The sequence below is a fragment of the Malurus melanocephalus genome, unplaced genomic scaffold (genome assembly GCF_030028575.1).
Source record: "Malurus melanocephalus ecotype Western Australia unplaced genomic scaffold, MMel_1.1 scaffold_22, whole genome shotgun sequence".
Lineage (NCBI taxonomy): Eukaryota > Metazoa > Chordata > Aves > Passeriformes > Maluridae > Malurus > Malurus melanocephalus.
This window is the reverse complement of record NW_026623254.1, coordinates 2,539,288-2,557,319: the sequence shown is the minus strand read 5'-3', so window position 1 is coordinate 2,557,319 and position 18,032 is coordinate 2,539,288. Positions and strand designations below refer to the sequence as shown.

General features: G+C 39.6%; 1 protein-coding gene across 1 annotated transcript in view; it reads right to left on the bottom strand.

Annotated features, from left to right (window-relative positions):
* Positions 1–16,974, bottom strand: part of DCP1B (decapping mRNA 1B) — a 40,848-nt gene extending 23,874 nt beyond the window's left edge. The window contains exons 1-3 of the mRNA XM_057390047.1: positions 16,833–16,974; positions 15,683–15,723; positions 13,398–13,525 (exon numbers count right to left, since the gene is read on the bottom strand). Of these exons, the coding sequence (XP_057246030.1) occupies positions 13,398–13,525; positions 15,683–15,723; positions 16,833–16,967 (304 nt within the window). The 5' untranslated portion in view covers positions 16,968–16,974. The remainder of the gene's footprint in view (positions 1–13,397; positions 13,526–15,682; positions 15,724–16,832) is intronic.
* Between the last annotated feature and the right edge of the window lie 1,058 nt (positions 16,975–18,032).

Below are 18,032 nucleotides of genomic sequence, written 5' to 3'. Positions count from 1 at the left end.
GCCATCATTTATCAGTCATGAAAGTTGGGTGACCAGTTTGCAGACTTTCAGATAGAACCAGCAAATATTTGTGGTTTTACGAGGCAAAAAAAAAGGGACAGCACAGACATGGTGGATTGTTTAATAAACCATGTCTGTGGCTCTGCTGTGATAGACTGACTTCAGGCAGATTTTTAATCCAAATTTATCAGAAATCTTTYATGAAAAAAAATCAACTGTGTAGCAGTCAAACCAAACAGGGTCACTGGCAAGCCCCTAAATGGCCTCAAAGCAAAAGTTCTGTTAGTACTGCAGGAAAATTTAAAGACCATTGATCCATTTATTTCCATAAAGCTCAGCAGATGTAAGAGTCCATCAGCAGGTTCGTTACTTTTTTTGGAAAAGAGCCCAAACGCAAACTGTATTTGCAAGATTTCCCTTAAATATGCCTTCTGTTGATGCTACAAGAAATTTTTAGTCATGACACAGGAATAGCATCTATATTATGATCCATCTGGCTTAGAGAATTTTTTCCCCCACACCACTGGTTTTCCAGTCACACCTCCTGCCATTGCATCATCAGTTCCAAATAATTTTTAAATCATGATGGTGCATGACACTGAAATTAAGGCAGGAAGGCTGTAGATGCCAGGCCATCAATTTCTTAAACAACAAGTTGTTTTTATTAAATATTTTTTTTCTTATTTATAAGCTCACTTAAATAACAAGTGGGTCTCATTACTATTTCACAATAGACTTCCAAAATGCCCCCATCAGCCTAGAGATCCATTACCTTTTGTAATGGAAAAAAACAAAGAATCTCACTCAAGGAATGTAAAAGTTAAGTGAAGAGGTACTAAGATAAACACATGGAGGGTGAAAGTCCTGTTCCAGTTTTGCTATGAAAAATTGATAGACACCAACTTTAGAAAGGAAAGTGAAGAAGTCTGCAACAAAGCTAAAAACTACATCTAAATATCCTCAGTCAAACAACACATGATTCCAGTGAAATAAAAATCCACCAAAGAAAGGCTTAGTGGCAAACAAATGCAACTCCTCAAAATCTGAAACTATTATTACCTTTATTAGCTTACCAGTGCTCTGTATTCTCTGCTATCTTTCTAAAGCAAACAATATGTCTTCAACACACTGAAATAAAGCCAGGCCCCAATCTATAGAAATCATCTGAACATAACACAAAAATGCCTTACACAAATCCAGTCTGAATATAAATGCATAATTTCATCTGCAGAAAAGCTGGCACTAACAGAAGACTGTCAAGTGGAAGAGGTTAAACTAGAACCCACACTCTTTTCTTGATTCTGTGCACATCACTCCTACCTAGTRACAAAAAGCAATGAGAACTCTCCTCAATCAAGAAGAGGAGAGCAGTTTTTCAGACCTGAAGACAACAAAAAAATTGCTTTTATTGGAAAGAAAAGGAAAGAGAGCTGCCTTCAGTGTCTCAATTTCCAGCCTTTTTATTTCCACCCTGCCTTCCACTATGTTAAGAAAAGCAGCAGCTTCTGTATGTTTCTTGTGGAGTATCTGGGCTTCCAGACCCATGGGGAAAAGCTGCTCTACTGTGTGTGACACACACAGTTGGTGGAGGACTCACCAGGATTCTCACATCAAGGTTTTCATTTATAATTTAGTCCAATCTAAGAATATGTTCCCAATTATTTTAAAAGTGCATCTCTGAGGTACCTGACAAAGRTACACTTCTAATTCCACAGCTATAGTTAAGTTCAAGGTCAAATTGTTTTCCAAAGTCTGACAATGCTATTTAGAAGAGAGGAGAAAAAAAAAGGAAGACTATTTTAACCTCAAATAGGTGTTCAATAGCATGTAATTTTTCCCTGAACCTAAATTCTTACTATAATCAATCTGATGAGCTGTCACTCCAAATGGTTTAACTCCCACAAAATAATGAACAACTTCAAAAAGGGCTTCATGAGGAAAATAATAAACCTTAACTATAGATGATGTTTCTAATTCTGACTGTTGTGATCTCATCTCTTATTTCTTCACTGCATACCTTCAGATCCTAAGTAATGGAAATACATTTGCAGATCTGGACTAAGTTCTTATCCTGCAACAATAAAAGTCTAAGTTACTTGTACATACTTGTTCTTGTAACAAGACACATGTAAGAAATACCTTAAGAGAATTTCAAAACCCCCCCTTCGTATTTTTCCATTTGTRTGCTCTGTATACACCATCACTTTGGAGGCAGGCAATTGTTTCATTTTTCCTACACCATCTCCAGTTCTAAAATGGTTAGAAAAAGAATGAAAAAATCCACATAGAAATACACAAAAGTCAACTACTCCTCCTGAGATCTCCAACGTTTAGTTCATATTGACAGTGTATCTTATRTATTTCCGTTTATTGTTTTGCCACRTTATTCTCAACACATGAAGGAGTTCTCTACCCTCTGTAGCCATTCCTTCTCTGGCAGTCAGCTGTTACGCTGCCTTTAGGAACATCTGCTTGTYTGTAGAGCTGCAGTCAGAAACTCTTCAGTACAATTTTTAGCAATATAATACAATTTCACAGGCACAGAAAGGGCCTTCACTGTTCTCACAGAATGACAGGCAGACAGTAATAGGTTTACTCCAGTCATGGGTACGGTCACAGTGTGTTCACAACTTAAATTTCATCCTGAACCCTTTATCATTCTGATATAGTCACTGCATTTTTATATGCTTGAAAGCTGAAGGATCATTAAACTATTAACAGAAATGTTTCACGTATGTTTTTCTTGTGAAAAGGTAATTTCTTTCATGAAGACACAAATACCATCCCTTTGAAGTACCTTATGACTTTTTTTTTTGAATACTGTAATTCTATTTTAACATATTTGYGTATCTTTAAAAATTATATTTTAAAATTATTGAAGTTAGTGTTCAGATTACTCAGAAGTTTACTGACCTTTCTGTATTYTTGCACACAAGACATTGTATGTGCAAGAATGCAGAACATTATGTGTACATGTACAAAGAAACAATGCACCCCTGAGATCAAGTTTGTCTCCAAGAAAATGTAATTTAAGCAGTAAACTGTTCCTTATTTTAAACCTGTAATACAACAGAAAAAACCCTTCACATTTATCAAATTCATTTTGTATTAGCAGCTAGATATTTCACAACAGCAGCACCCTGGGAGGTACCCTGCAACTTTGAATCCCTGATTATAGATTACAGATACAGTTACATTTAAATAAAAATTTGGGATTTTTGCATTGGATTATTTTCACTGCAGCAACTGTATTATTTTCACACAAAGTAAAAATGCATATTTCATTTTGCTTCAGAAGTCAGCAGTGTTTTACTAGCTTATGCATAATCCTTTAAGAATAAAACATAGCAGTAATCATCATCTGCTTCCTCACTCTCTCCCCCTCCTTCAGCATTTAACCCTCTCACTGCAAATTTGAACATCTGCTTTGGCTTGTGTTAAAGTGTTAGAGAGAGAGAAATATTAATGTGAGAGAAACCAGAATAAAAACAACAGATAACAACACAAAGAAACCAGCAAAACCCCACAGGAAGGCATATCATACTTCACATAAAAATCCAATGTTATTTCTCTCCTTTTTCTAATTAATATGAAATTTCATTAGCTTCTTAATTGAGAGATGCTACACATTCCTCTGCAGAGGATTTAATACTGCCTGTTGTTGAGGAAAAAATACTGAAATTTTATAGAAAGTCAGTTTGTTTGACAGAGACAAAATAATTGGTACAGCTCATCAAACTGAAAGTCCATATCCTGTCTAAGACAATGGCCAGCATCAGATGATTCACAGGAAGAATCTTCTTAGTCCCTTTATTGTTGACTTCTGACCTGCAGCATGTGTCTTACATCGCTTACTTTCCCTTCCCCCCGGCCACAGAATCTCTGGTTGGTTTTATTCATGTAAATAATATCCCTGTTATGCAAARGGATTACTAAAACAGGCTCCAAAAGACCTAGGCATATGTATGTCCAAAATAATGAAGCTAGTAGGAAAAACCCACTGGGGCATTTTTTCAGATTGATTTTAAGCAATGCATTATCATATTARGACTTGATATTTTATTAAAGAAAACCCTGCTGCAAACCCAACAACTGGGCTGCAGCCACAATCATTAAAGCAGAGCAGGCAGCAGGCATTAAGCCCAGTGCTGTTACTGGTTTGTATGCCAGTTAAGACAAAAAAGCAACACTGCATTTGCAGCCTGAGTGGAATTCCACTGGAGCACTTGTACCCTGTTTCTGTATATAACACATTCCTTGTCCTTTAAAGGGTATGCTATCTTACACTTGGGAAGGGTTTCTTTCCTTTTCCCTCCTGTAATTGAAGAGTATTCTTTACTGCCGATTTAAGGCTTGTTTTGACAAAGAGAACACTGATGAGGCACTCAAAAGCTTGTATTAAATCAAAGTTAGACAGAAGTGAGCAGCTTGTATATGTGCTGTGGGATACACTTGCTCATGTATTTATCTCTCATGTTTTGAGAGAAGGTTACAAATATTTTKATATATATACACACATATAAAAGAGTGTGAGTAAGCAAGCTCACATTCCAAGAGAAGTTTTCTGCCTATGTCAGGAGTGTAGTCCACCCTCTGCTAAGCAAACCTATTTTTTTCCAGCACAAGAGAGTATTATCAGAGGAACCCGTGTGGATATACARAAACCAGAGATCGTCATGGCTCGCTGAGGTGATGAGCTGACGGGTGGATGGCGCCCATTATCTTCACTCCTCAATCCAAGTTTTCCTGAAAAACGGACAGGGGGAGGAGAAGGCTCCAACCAAGTGTAAGGCACAGAGGACAAGCAAAGGATTAGAAGTGAAGAGCAACAATAGGAAGGATAATGCAAGAGATACTGCAGAAGTTTGAAAGAGCTACAGGATAGTTTCTAGATTAGAAGATCCAGTTGTCAGCAATTTAAAACAATATTCAGGTTTTAACTTCTGTACAAGRGTATTCCATAAAATACCTCTGAAGCAAGAAAATTAACCAAGAGGAATGTGCCTCTACTATCTCTAGAAAATACATTTAGGTTCAGCTTCAACGCTCCTTGGAATTTTAAAATGTTTCAAGCCTTAGTCCGGCAAGCSTATCACCCCCTCCCCAGCCACCAGCCAGGGGAACCCGACACGAAGTACAAGGGGAAGGTGGTGCATGAAACTCAGCTGAACTGCTTCTACATCAAACCTGGAGGTAAGACAGCATCACCCACTTGTATGCACAGAAACTGTCTGGTAGCTGCCATGAGTATTGCCTTCCTGTTTAAATAGAGCAATCTGTGTCACGTATGAGACTACCCTAATACCTCACAGCAGTATTTGGTAATAATGTACTGTGAAGTCCTGAATGTGTGATCACACCACAGGATTTAGATAATTCTGGTAATTCTCAGATCTGTGGAGTTAAGTAGATGGACGGCTTCTCTTGGTTATATATTGTATTTTGAGCATCTAACGAACATTGTTTTCCCACTTCCACTGTGATATGATTTAAAAACAGGAATGCAAGTGTAAGGAAAAAGAAAGAAAAGGGGGTTTTTTTGCAGACAAAGAGGCTAAGAAGTTTAAAACATACAAAAGCTGGAAAAGCTAAATACATGTGTGCGTATGTGAAGGGATTAAGCTGYAAAGGCGGTTACACAAGGGATTTGTGGAAAGTAACCAGCTCTTTATTATCCTCCTTTGCAAGAGAAATATGGAGGCACTCATGTACATATTTACCCTGACCCTGAAACACCTACCCTTTTATGCTAAACAAGGAGGGAGTGTGAARTAGAGGGTATACAGGTAGTCACATGAAAATAGCCCCTTTGAAAAAAAAAATAATTATCTGTTCCAAGTTCAACTCTTGAGCTGCAAGCTGCATCATATGCCTATCTTATCTTGAAAGGACGTCAGGAATGCCCAGCACTGGCACTACACTCTCCACAGTAAACCTCCAGACAAGCTAATTTGTTGCTTATATGCTGACATCCATAAATGGGAAACAAAGACTGTGTCTAGCAGATCTATGCAGTATTACTCTGCTGCCATTCCATACAGAAACTCATCCACAATGGTGGGATGCTTGATACACAGYTCTAATTCTATTCCATATTGTTTGCCTACTGATTTGTTTGTCCAAGCAGAGATACAGCTCCATCATGCACAAAATAATTACCAGCTATTAAAAAAACCCCAAAAAACGACACAGCTCTTTTATCTGAGCTCCTTAGCCTGTTTCTTCTCACATGGCAATATAGTTACTCTGACTTCCAGACTCGGCTGAAACTGAAAACCTACATTAGGATTACTGCACTTCTTTTCCTTACATATTTTTTAAGCACCTTCAACACACAACAGAAACACATCATTAGAGCAAAAAGAYGGCTGCAGTCATCGCAGTTACAGCTGCAAAAAGCCACTTCACAAATGAAAACCATTCTAAACTGTTTGCTTTGCTCAGCCAAAGGCTTCCACAATTGGCACCAAATCCTGAGGGAGGGAAGGGTGAGAAAGAAAGAACTAAAACATCCTTTTTAGAAAGTCTGAATAGAAATATCTGTGCTGAGTTGGGCGGCGTAACAAGGGACATGGTGTTACACATCAAAAATTAAAGCATAAGGCCTTCAGAAATGGTGTCTACAAATTCCACTGAGAAACACAAATTGTATTAAGTTTAAAGGAAAATATTATTAATAAGGTTGCCCTGGAAAAACTAAATTTAGAAATACTTACTAGTATAAACAATTTTGCTTTAAAAACCACAACAGTACCAGCTTCAGTTAGAGACACACTTARGGAAAGGAGAAATCATGATCAGCTACAAGTTTCCATAAAAATCTRTATTCTGTGGCACTTTTTCAGCTAATTTACTTTTAATTAATTTTTCTGTTCCCTTCCCTACATTAAAAATCCATTCCTCCTTTCATAGATTTAAGCAGATTTTAGTTACAGGTTTCAAAATCTGTAGTTTGTGCACCCTAGAACAGGCAAGCTAAATAACCACCAGACTGCAAAATCGTAATTCCTGATCTTAAAACCCACTTCCCTTGAGCCAGCATTGCTGCATGTCCATCCATCCCTGGCTACAGTATTAAGTTATGCCATCAAGTTATAATAATATTTTTCTATCTCAGAAGGCAGGCATTAAAGCTTTTCAGGTATCCCGGAAAATTAAAATGAAAAAGCACAAAAATCTAATATATAAATGCACSTTTTATGGTTTTAGTGATAAAAATGTAAATTGGTATCTATACTGTTTCCAAGGGGCAGTTTATTCTTTTTCTTGACATTCTTAAGTAATTTTTACCATTTTCTAAGCACATTAAAATCATCGGTTAGTTGAAGTATAGACCACAAAGACAGGAACTATATGAGAAATGTAGTAGAAAATCAGTATTGCCTTTATCTATGCTTTTATAAACTGGTTTATGAACAGATAATTTCTGAGTGTAGGTACAAGGAAGTCAATAAACTGAGAGCTAGAGGCCACCTTGCATGAAAAAAAAATTATCACCACTATGAATCTGATAAATAGAGGCAGTAAGAAACTTGCTTGCTTCTCTCAAGAAAATTTCCAGAYGACAAACTATAAACCAGTTAAGTTAGACAGAAACTTAAACAGGCTTTTTTAAAAAAATGCACGCAGCATGACAAACCTCAGGCTACATGGTTCATTTTCTAGGTTTAGAATTAACTCTAATGAAAACATAAATTCTTTTCAGCATGTATGTTTTCTTTGGAAATTTAAAAAAGTAAAATAATGCCTGTACTTAAAAGCATTAGCATTCYAACACTCAGAAAAACTGAGGTTTCACTTTAAGGTCAGGAACATCCAGAAAAGATAATCATGACCTCTGCTGTTGTTCTGTCTTGCTGGATACATTATGAATTTTTAAAAGGCTGATCAAAGGAGAGAAAGTAGAATGGAAAGGAGGAGAGCTTTGTTTGTATCTCTGAGACAAAAATGTCTCCAAGGACAACACCTCAGGTAAACCACAATCATTTGTATTCTGAACAAATGGCAGTAGTCAGTCCAAGCAGGCTTTTTAAAAAGAGCTTTACCCAAATCTGTTAAGCAAAAAAAACCCMAAAAAACAAAACAGTCTGAGAAGAATATACCCCTAAAAAGGGCAAGGCCCTTCTGCAAAAAAATTGAATTTCTACAGTATGAGTTTATACTTTTGTTCCAAACTGACAAACACTCTTCAAAGAGTTTTAAACTACAGAAGTATTTTCTTCAACAAAACATGCAGGTTGTAGCAGGGCAGAATAATAATTCTGCAAGCAAACTTAGCCTCCAAAAAAAAGGTTTTAAGTTAYTCAGTTGTGACAAAAACACTATATTTTGCTTAATGATGCAGCAACAGAAAGCCATGTAATATTTCTGAATCAGCAGACCACTGAGTTTAGAGAAAAAACAATACAAATTGGACAGTTAAACACATTTATAGGTATTCATTTAAAAATCCTGAAAAATGAATGATTTGGGGAATAATCAATTGAACACACATCTCAATTACTGTATTCATCCTGTTGGGTTTCTTGATATTGGACCTGATACCGTATGTCGGCAGGAAGGAGGCTGATAAAGGCTCTCTGTTCTAACCTGACATTTTTACCTTAAAAAACCACCAAACAGAAGCTCTATTACATCATAAAGACAAAGCCTGGATTATCTGTTCTGCCTGTCTCAATGGAAACAATTGAACAAGCAGTAGTTTATTGGTCAATATGCAGAAGGCCAAGTCTAAATATATACACAAGGAAATTTAACCACCAAATGCTGGTTTCATTCTCAAATAAAAAATAAATCAGAAGAAAAAAGAGGTTTAAAATACTGTAGTAGAAAATAATGTAGTATAGACTATGAACAYATTTCAGAGAGAAAAGGACAGTATTGTAGCCAAAAGAAGGTTGTTTTTCATCATATATTCTTTTTTAAATATCACTCAAGATTCTCCTACTGTTGCCTCCTACTTTCTCTTCAGAAGTGAACTTTATAAATCTTCAAGCTACGATGTTTTTTAAAAGAGAAATGCTAATTGCAGAGTCACTACAACGATGGGACACTTATTATCCATTTGTATTTTTTACCAGGATGAATTTCCTTAGAAGGGTGAACTAAAATGAGCCACAATCAGTCTCAAAAGATGAGTTGTTCTATTTGAAAGGGCTCTTGGATGCTGTAACACAGAATCTAAGAATGAAAAACAATAGTTTGAGGAAARTATACACCATTATCCTTTCCTAAACATTTTACAATTGCTTGCCCCCAAGTATATAATTGGAAAAATTTTCATACATAATTATGAGCTACAGGGGAAGAAAAAAAACACCCCACAAACCACAGATAAAACCCACAAAATTGCTTGAGACAGCTGGCAAACTTCCCTCTCCCTCCTATCCCATTATCTTTGCAGTGTAGGAATCTGGGAAAATAGTACAAAATTTTCAGGGTTCTGATAGACATATGGTGGCAGGTTAAATGAAAAAACTAAAACCAGTGTGAAGTTATGTACACCCCACGGGTACCCCACATCTGGACAGCTTTGCCAAAACCAAGCAYGTCTGCTCTACTTTTGTACCACTTGCTGAACCTCTGCAAAAGCCCAAATTSAACAGACACATCTCTCTAGAAGTCTTCACTCCATTTCAAGCTTAGGAGATGACATGATCAAAGCCCATGCTACAAATGTGACACAGAAGTGAAAACTGAAACTTCTATGCCCAAATAGGTACAGAAACTGTCAGACAGAGAATACTGGTTGACGTGTCACACAATTTCTTTCTCCACTCAATATAGCAGAAAAGCACCCAATTAACCTGTATCAGATAACTGTCACAATTAGCATACTATTTTAAGGTAGGATCTTGTGTTCTTGGCAGCTGAAATGCTCAAGGTGAAGCCAGCTCTGAGATAAGCAACTTAATATTCCCCAAATTCTTTGTTTTCTCTAAGCATCAAAACCAGTATTCAGTGATGAAAAGGGAAATGAGTCAAATCAAGAAATAATTCACTGACCYAGCACACAGACATAAACACCTGGTACAATATAGAGTGGGAAATAGTTSWRAWKAWWWMMRWRMTGWKMARYWMTWRAKKRARWWAMYTWARKTWWYTYMMTYWAKWRYTKMWCAKYWYKKWWWTMWTYWSAACTATCTYCTATTAATCAGCATCAAGACTTAAGCAGCAGGCTCTAAMCATTGTTTTTCACAATAACTATCACCAAAAACTAATGAAAAAAGAGTAGTAATTATGTAGTTAATACTGGTCAAATATACAACTCATGAAATTTTAAAAAAATCCTTAAAATTGCTAGATCATCTAAACAAAACCAGAACTACTGTCTTCCTCTCAGAAAGATGGCATCTAAAATTGCAGTTAACTACATAAGTTTAAAGGTCACATTGAAAATTGCCTGTTGGATCCATAAACCTTCTGTTCCTTAGTGGACAAAGATTTCTGCTAGCATTAAAAACTGTAATTTGAGCTTCCCTCCTGGCTTGTAAATTAGTAACCCCAGCTCTACCCGAACAGATTTCCCAAACAAAACTTTTCTGTGAAATAATGGATCGGTGCAAACATTAAGTGGCATGGATCCCAAATCCAGTGTGAGAAGTGCTGGAATTAGACTGTGTGTGTCTTCAACATGGTGTTTAGAAAAGATTTCAACTTAAGATGACCAGGATCATATGAAACAATAGAAAAAATATGAGAAAACAATAAAGTAGGGAGATGAAATATGCTTTTTCCTATTTTAAGCATTTCTAAAATTTATATTTATTGTGAATAATTTTGGAAAACTTTTTCTATTGTAATCATATATTGGATGAAAAGCAAGCTTTACAAAAGGAYAGCTATTACATGACAAAATGTTGCTGGACTTGTCCAGTACACARGTACCACCTTTGCTGCCAAGAGGTTTTATTTTAGACTGTGTGATACAACCAGCCATAGATACTCAGCTGCACTGAAATGGATTTTGAATATTGGAAGAAACAAACAATGGGCAGGGCCAGCAATTAGAAAAACAGAGGAAATAGTTAGTTTTGTTAGACCTGATATTAAGACACATGAAAAACATCATAAGAAGTCACCAAGTCAAACAACAAGTTAGAAAAAGATAATTTGTTTCCAGATACTGTTCAGTATTACTGCCAAAYTGTCCGCTGTTCTGCCAAGTAAACAGCCATTACTGAGCACTCCTTGTTAGTATCTGAAAGCCAGAGATAAAAATAATATTACAACATAAGAGTCTAAAACCCCCGGTTTTGTATGAAAATTTAATAAGGAATATGCCTCAAGCCTCAGTTTTGAAAAAAAAAAACTATAAAGACAAGCTATACAATGAAGAACAGCAGGAAAATAATCATATAGAAAATCCAAGAGGATATTCATAACTGTGTTTGGATGAGACCCTTGTGAAAACACATACTTAATATTGAGAAGATTATTTTATGTTGCAAAGGCTTTGAAATACAAAGTAAGTAAGAAAGACAAGAGGTATCTGCAGCTCAGTGAAGAGAGCACTACATGAACTATCTTTAGGGACCTAAAGAAAACCTGGAGAAGTCAAACGAGTTGGTAAAGAATTTCTCTTCTATCGGTTTGTAATGTCAATTTGCTCTACAAACAGATGTTTTCATGAAAATCTGAGAAAACACCAGTTTTTCCTTTGAAGTATCAAAAGCTTCAGTTTTCTTGAAGAAATAGTAATTAAGTGTTTGTAAGAATATTTTAGGATGATAAACAGCTAGGAGGAACATATCAGAACTCACCTGATACTGACAGAAATTAACAGRGCTTTTTTAGTAAAACAAACATGAATTTTGTTTGTTTGACAACCACAGTCTCAAATCAAAGAAAAGGTATAGATTTACCCATGGTTAGGTCAAACAGCTAGCCCTGGTAAAAATCAGATCCACAGATTTGGGCATCCTGCTCAGAAGCACAGGCTACTACTTATATTTGAGTTCCTGCAAATCKAAAATTTTGACATCTCTTTGTGAAAAGACAGCTTATGCTCCCCAACCCCCAATTTTTCTCCTAGTAAAAAAATAAACAAATTACAGTTTATGTGCAGTAATCAGACTAARTATTTCATGCCACCACAGATTTAAGACAACTTCCAATTACTCTTTATACCAATTGCCTCAACAGAAAAAGWAAAGTTAATAGATTAGGTTTCAAAACATAGATATTAGTATATACATACATAAAGCCCTAATGGAATTTCAAAAYGAGGTTAAACAAGATTACACTTACATAAGAAAAGCCCTTCAACATCAGATGGAATAAATAGGYGTCACAGTACTTAAAATCCTAATGTCTGGTCCAGTCTAGGTTAGCCTGGAGATGTCTGCAATTCTYTACAGTTTCTTTCTGAATTCCAGTTCTTTGTTCATCTAGCAAATACTCCCAAAAGCAGCAGTTTAATTTAGGCTATTTAAAATGTTCTTTCTCTATTGTTTCTACCACACAGTGTGTGTGAACAACAGGATTCCCTCTTGATATATTTTCCAATTCCAAATTAGTTTATGAAATAAATAGGTCTAGCAGATTATCAAATTGGACTGCTTTGCCAGCCATGGATTGCTTTTGCCTTTACTTCATCCAGAGGGAACACATGAGCATCACAGCTCACATAAAACATTTCTGCAATCTGTTTTTATGCATGCAGGATAAGGCCCACATCATAGACTACAGCTCTGTTTCCAAGCAGAGATAGAAACTGTGCATTTACAACTGCTCCCTGCACATTGTAACAGTCTGTGTTCTATCTGCATGTACAAGRAAGCTTCCTCACGTCTTCTCATTTCTGAGCTTGCCTGACACTTGCTAATTCTTGTGTAAAGATAATCATGCAATATAAACAGAAAGCCCAAAGTAATAACTTTGTCTTTCAGTGGGTTTTAAATTAGATTCAACATTATGTTGTCAAGAGTTACGCCTAATAGTTGAGAAGAAACCTGCCTTCCAACTTGCTCTAAGAACAGTATTTTAGAGCTGGAGCAGAAGACAGGGTTTGAATTGGCTGCAATTGTCTATTTTTATGCAGAAAATTAAGACTACAAATATTATGCTGAGACTTCCCAACACTGACAGGGGTATATTCAGAAAATACACGCACTTTCTGTCTCTCTCTGCCCATCACATACACGCAGCCATAAACACCCACAATTTGTCAGTTCAATGAAGGYATTGCTCTTAAGCACATTCTAGTACTTTCTTTAGTAGAGTGGCATTTTAGGGAACACTGAGCAATTCTTCTCTTTCAACTCACCAAAAAAGCAAAACGCATTCCTTCAATTTCAACCCTTGAAAGTTGCAGTCAAGCACTGGGACTACCTTAACCAAGAACAGATTAAAGAGAACTTGACTCCAGTATTTAACCCAATGTGTCACATACTTACATCTGGCATTTCTGTAGAGTAGGAAAGGGTCCTGGAGCTGGAAATCGAGGTCTTTAGTAATAGGTTCAGTTCGATTTTCCATGCTCAGTCTGTTCATAATTGTGAAACCATGCCTTGGAGAAGCYGATCTGAAAATGAACAAGTAGAAATCYCATCAAGTCRAGGAWAAAGGAAATCACTAGCATTTCTTTGTGGCATAGTGCACCAAAATYATTATTTATTTATTTACTTKTAAGAGATGCTACAAAAAACTAATTTTGTTGCCAAGGAAATAACACTTGACTCTTGCAGTTTTGTTATTCCTTTTAATTATGGCAAAGCCCTACATTATGTATGAGAAACAAACAGACTATAAGCATCACATGATCCAATGCCACCATTTACCCCATAGTTTCTCACTGGAATAGAAAGAACAATTACAAGAAGTCAGAGCAAGCAAACTTTTCAGCATTTAGGTTAACAGGCCTTAAAATTTTCCACACCACCTAAAGCATAAGAACAAAAGTGACCATTCAGTGAGAAACTGAAACAAGTTGCCCCAGACAGCTGTGAATCCTCCCCCCTCTCTGAATGATCCCTGATAAATGAGGAACCTAAACCATTCTATAATTCTATGACTCTAAATCATTATGCTCATTCAMAGGGATTACATTTCAAGTCACTTGCACAAATGTAAACTGTTAAGCCTGTTACAATCTCCTGACAGGACTCCTCTCAAACCATGTTTGGCAATAAAAGAAAAGATGATGGCTAAACATCYAGGGAAAATGCCATCTCTGCCTAATTGCTACTATGTGGATTTCTTCATGAAACCAAAGCACAGGAACCTGTATTACCGGACTGGAGTCAAGCAAAAAACAAACAGAAGCGAAATCCTTGACAAGAATTCTTGTTTGCAACAGTCAATACTTCACTTAAAACAGTCTATTTCCACTGGTCTTAATCCAGTTGGAAGCCTGACTTTTTGACTGTTCCTCAGAATTCACAAAGATGAGATGGGCAGTAAGTAAGTTATTCCAAGTAAAATGGTAACATCACTTAACATTGTGMCTAAGGTAATGAGAAGCAACAAAGGCAACACCGGTGGTCTCCAAACTATCTCTTGGCAATGTTTTTTCCATAGGGCTTTATAAATTTGTTTGAAGTCACAGAAAATTAAAGCTAGAACTGATAATGAGACAATGCATGATGTTACTCACAGTTCACAACCTTTTCCACACTGTTGCTTATAGGGCAGCCAGGCAGCAACCTCTGCTYTAAATGGAAACTTCCTCAGGCACCAAAAAGAACAGTGAAAGATYGCAGATACCAGAAGTACCAGGTTTCACATTGTCAGTTCTTTAGCTTTGAAACCAACATACCAGGAAATACTGATTCTGTTGTGCAGCACACAACTCACCACATCCACCTACTGCCAGCACAACAAAGGGCTGTTTCTTTCCTCTTGTGGTGRTAATTTTAACAGCATCTTATCTCCACTTACCTGAGAGCAGCTTAGAAAAATTACTGATGACCATTGCCACTGCTGGTACAAGAGACTTGGAAAGATTGAAACCAGCATTCCCACTTCACACAAASCTYGCAGATTCTYGGGCCTGTCACCTCACACATACACCTCTCATCTTCTCAAAACAATTTCTTGCTTTCTCAGCTCTCTTACCAGACACTCTTTGACATAAAAATTGAAGAAACTTTCTGCTTTGGTGTTACACCCCAGCAGCACATGTTGGGGCACCAACATGGAAACCCCAATGTGTAGGGCAGGCTCTACACAACAGAACAAACATGTGCTAGAAAAAAAATGGAGTAAAAAATAATGCTCTGAGAGCCACAACCAGAGTTGCTGCTAAAAGAATGCATTAAAACCATCCAAAAAGTTGGATGAAATATGCATGAAAAATGAACAGACACAAGTAATACGAAAGTTCCCTAAATAGGGGACACAGTATTTTGCAAGTTCTGCCACTCACTTACTTTAAGGAATATCATCATTTATTTCACTGTTTTTTGTTCAGACACTTTCAAACTGCAAGTCCTATTTAAACCAACACAAAAGATTTTTACAATTTAGCCTGAGATTTAAATCACGCTTGGAAGTCTTATCAAAATACAAGGTAAAGTCTCCTTCACAGTGTTCTCCTTCCCACATTTGCTTCTGCCAGTTTCATTTCTTTTCACCCTTGAGCAAGGGGGAGCACTTTACTTCATGCAGCYGTGCTCCATCCAAGCCAGCTTTTCCATACCCACAGGTTTCACCTGTAAATGRTAAAAGGTACTGTCCTCACCTTGTGTAAACAAACAGTGTTCCCTCCACATCTGTCTTCTCCTGAAGAAAAGGAACATTAAGAAAGTTGTAAACAGACAGGACAGTGTTTTGCTCACCATCAGCAAGCCCCACTTCCTCTGTTTTACCAGTGCCATCAGTTACATCTCTCTCACCCAAGCCATGAAAAAATATCTAAACCCAACTATGGGCTGGTGGTGAGAAGCTGGACCTAGCACAGGTCACCAAGCAGCTCCCCAAGTTTTGAGGCAAGATATGAAAAGATAAAGGCAGCACACCATGACACTAAACAGTGTGCTGGGTTAACTCGTGGCTGTGCCCCAGGGCAATGCACAGCCAAGAGTCAGGGAGAGGAATGCCCAAAGGACACCTGCCCTCAGGAGCGATACCTGGGACAGGAATAGGGGAAATGACACAAAAGGCAAATTGGGCAGGTTCTTCAAACACAGGCCATGAGTCCCACCATTACAGCAAGCCAAGAACCACGTGCAAAGAGCCTGAACGCTCTATTACCCACAGTTTTCCCAAAGTAATGACATCTGTAAATCCTACAGTGCTTTTAGTACCGGAAACTCCACTGCTCTTTTGTACATGTTTGGGTTCCATCGTAGGCGTAGGCRTCTGAAGGGCACAGGAGTGCCTGAGGCCTCAGTCTCCCATGGCCTTGGATTAAAATCCAAACCTAGGCTAAACTCCAGCCTCCACAGCCCTGGGTTAAATCCCAACCTGCACCAGCCCCGGGCTAAACTCCAGCCTTCATAGCCCTGGGTTAAACCCCAGTTTTCCATGGCCTCAGGCTRAACTCCATCCTCCAGGGTCCTGGATTATACCCCAGCCTCCCACAGCCCGAGGTTAAACCGCAGCCTCCACAGCCCTGCCGCACATGGCACAGCTCCTCCATCCCTGCAGCCTTCCAGAGTCCCTTTCCCGAGCACCCCGGGGCTCCTCACAGCCCCCATAGCGGCTGTAAGGCGCACACGCCCGAGGAGCACGGGGAACACCGGGAACATCGCCAAACCCTTCGCTGTCTCCCACCCTCACACCTCGGCCATTGTGGGGGGCGGGGCGTGTCGGGGGCGGGGCCTGTTCGGGAAAGCCCCGCCCCGGCGGCGCGGTGGGCGGGGCGGGGCGGGGCGGGTGCACGCACGTACCCACTGGCTGGCGCGGTGCCCGAAGGTGTAGAGCGCCACCTGGCTGGCCACGTCCACGATGCCGCTGATGTAGGGGTCGTGCTGCCGCAGCGCCGCCAGGCTGATGTCCAGCCCCCGGCCCAGCGCCGCCGCCATCTTGCGCCCGCCGCGCAGCCGCGACCAATCCAGCGCCGAGCCGCGGCGTGGCTGCTCCCTCCCGAGAGCAGCCGCCGCAATCGAGCGCCGAGCGCCGGCCGCTCAGGATTGCGGGCGGTGGCGAGGGGCGGGCCGGGGACGGGGCTGCGACAGCGGGGATGGAGAGACACGGCATCGCTTGGAGTGAGGAGCCCACACGTGGGCACAGTGGCACAGGCGCACACCATCCCACCCACGCCTCGGCGTGTGGCTCCCTGTCCTCCTGGGAGTGCTGTGGCGCTCCTGCTAACTGCTCCCGCTCGACTTATCCCTTACGAGGGGAGACTGCGGGAGCTGGACCTGTTTAGTCCAGCAGAGAGAAGGCTGAGGGGGCCTCCTCAACACATACAAATACCTGCAAGGCGAGGAAAGCGCCAGACTTTTGTGGTGCCCAGCGACAGGACGAGGAGCAATAGAAACAAACTAAAACACACGGAGTTTCACCCCAGCATGCAGAAGAGCTTGACACTGAGGTTGTCAGGGCACTGGAACAGTTGCCCAGGGAGGTCTTGGAGTTCCTCTGGGGGCGTTCCAAACGCGCCTGGAGGCGCTCCTGTGGCACCTGCTCCGGGTGAYCCTACCCGGGTAGGCATTGCACGGGATGATCCTCCCAACCGGAACAATTGTGTGACTCWGTCTGGGTGCTCTGGTGTCCCAGCGTGTTCTGTAAGCACCGGTGTCCATGAGGCCGCGTGTGTTTGCCGCGGGCTGGGCCCGGCTCCAGCCCCGTGCGCTGGGGCAGCGAGAGGAGCGGGAGCGGGTTCGGATGGCTGAGCACACACAGTCTGTGTTTGCTGGCACACGCTCACACCCTCCTGCACCGTGCCGAGGGGAACAGCACTGCAAACGAAACCATCGCACAACCCTCGTGCGGATATATATACACACACACACACATATATATATATATACACATATATATATATACACACACACATATACACTCATACATGCGACAAGCAGCTGAAAAACCTAAACAAGCATACTATGGTATGGAGTTACACAAACAGCAAGCAACAGATGGAC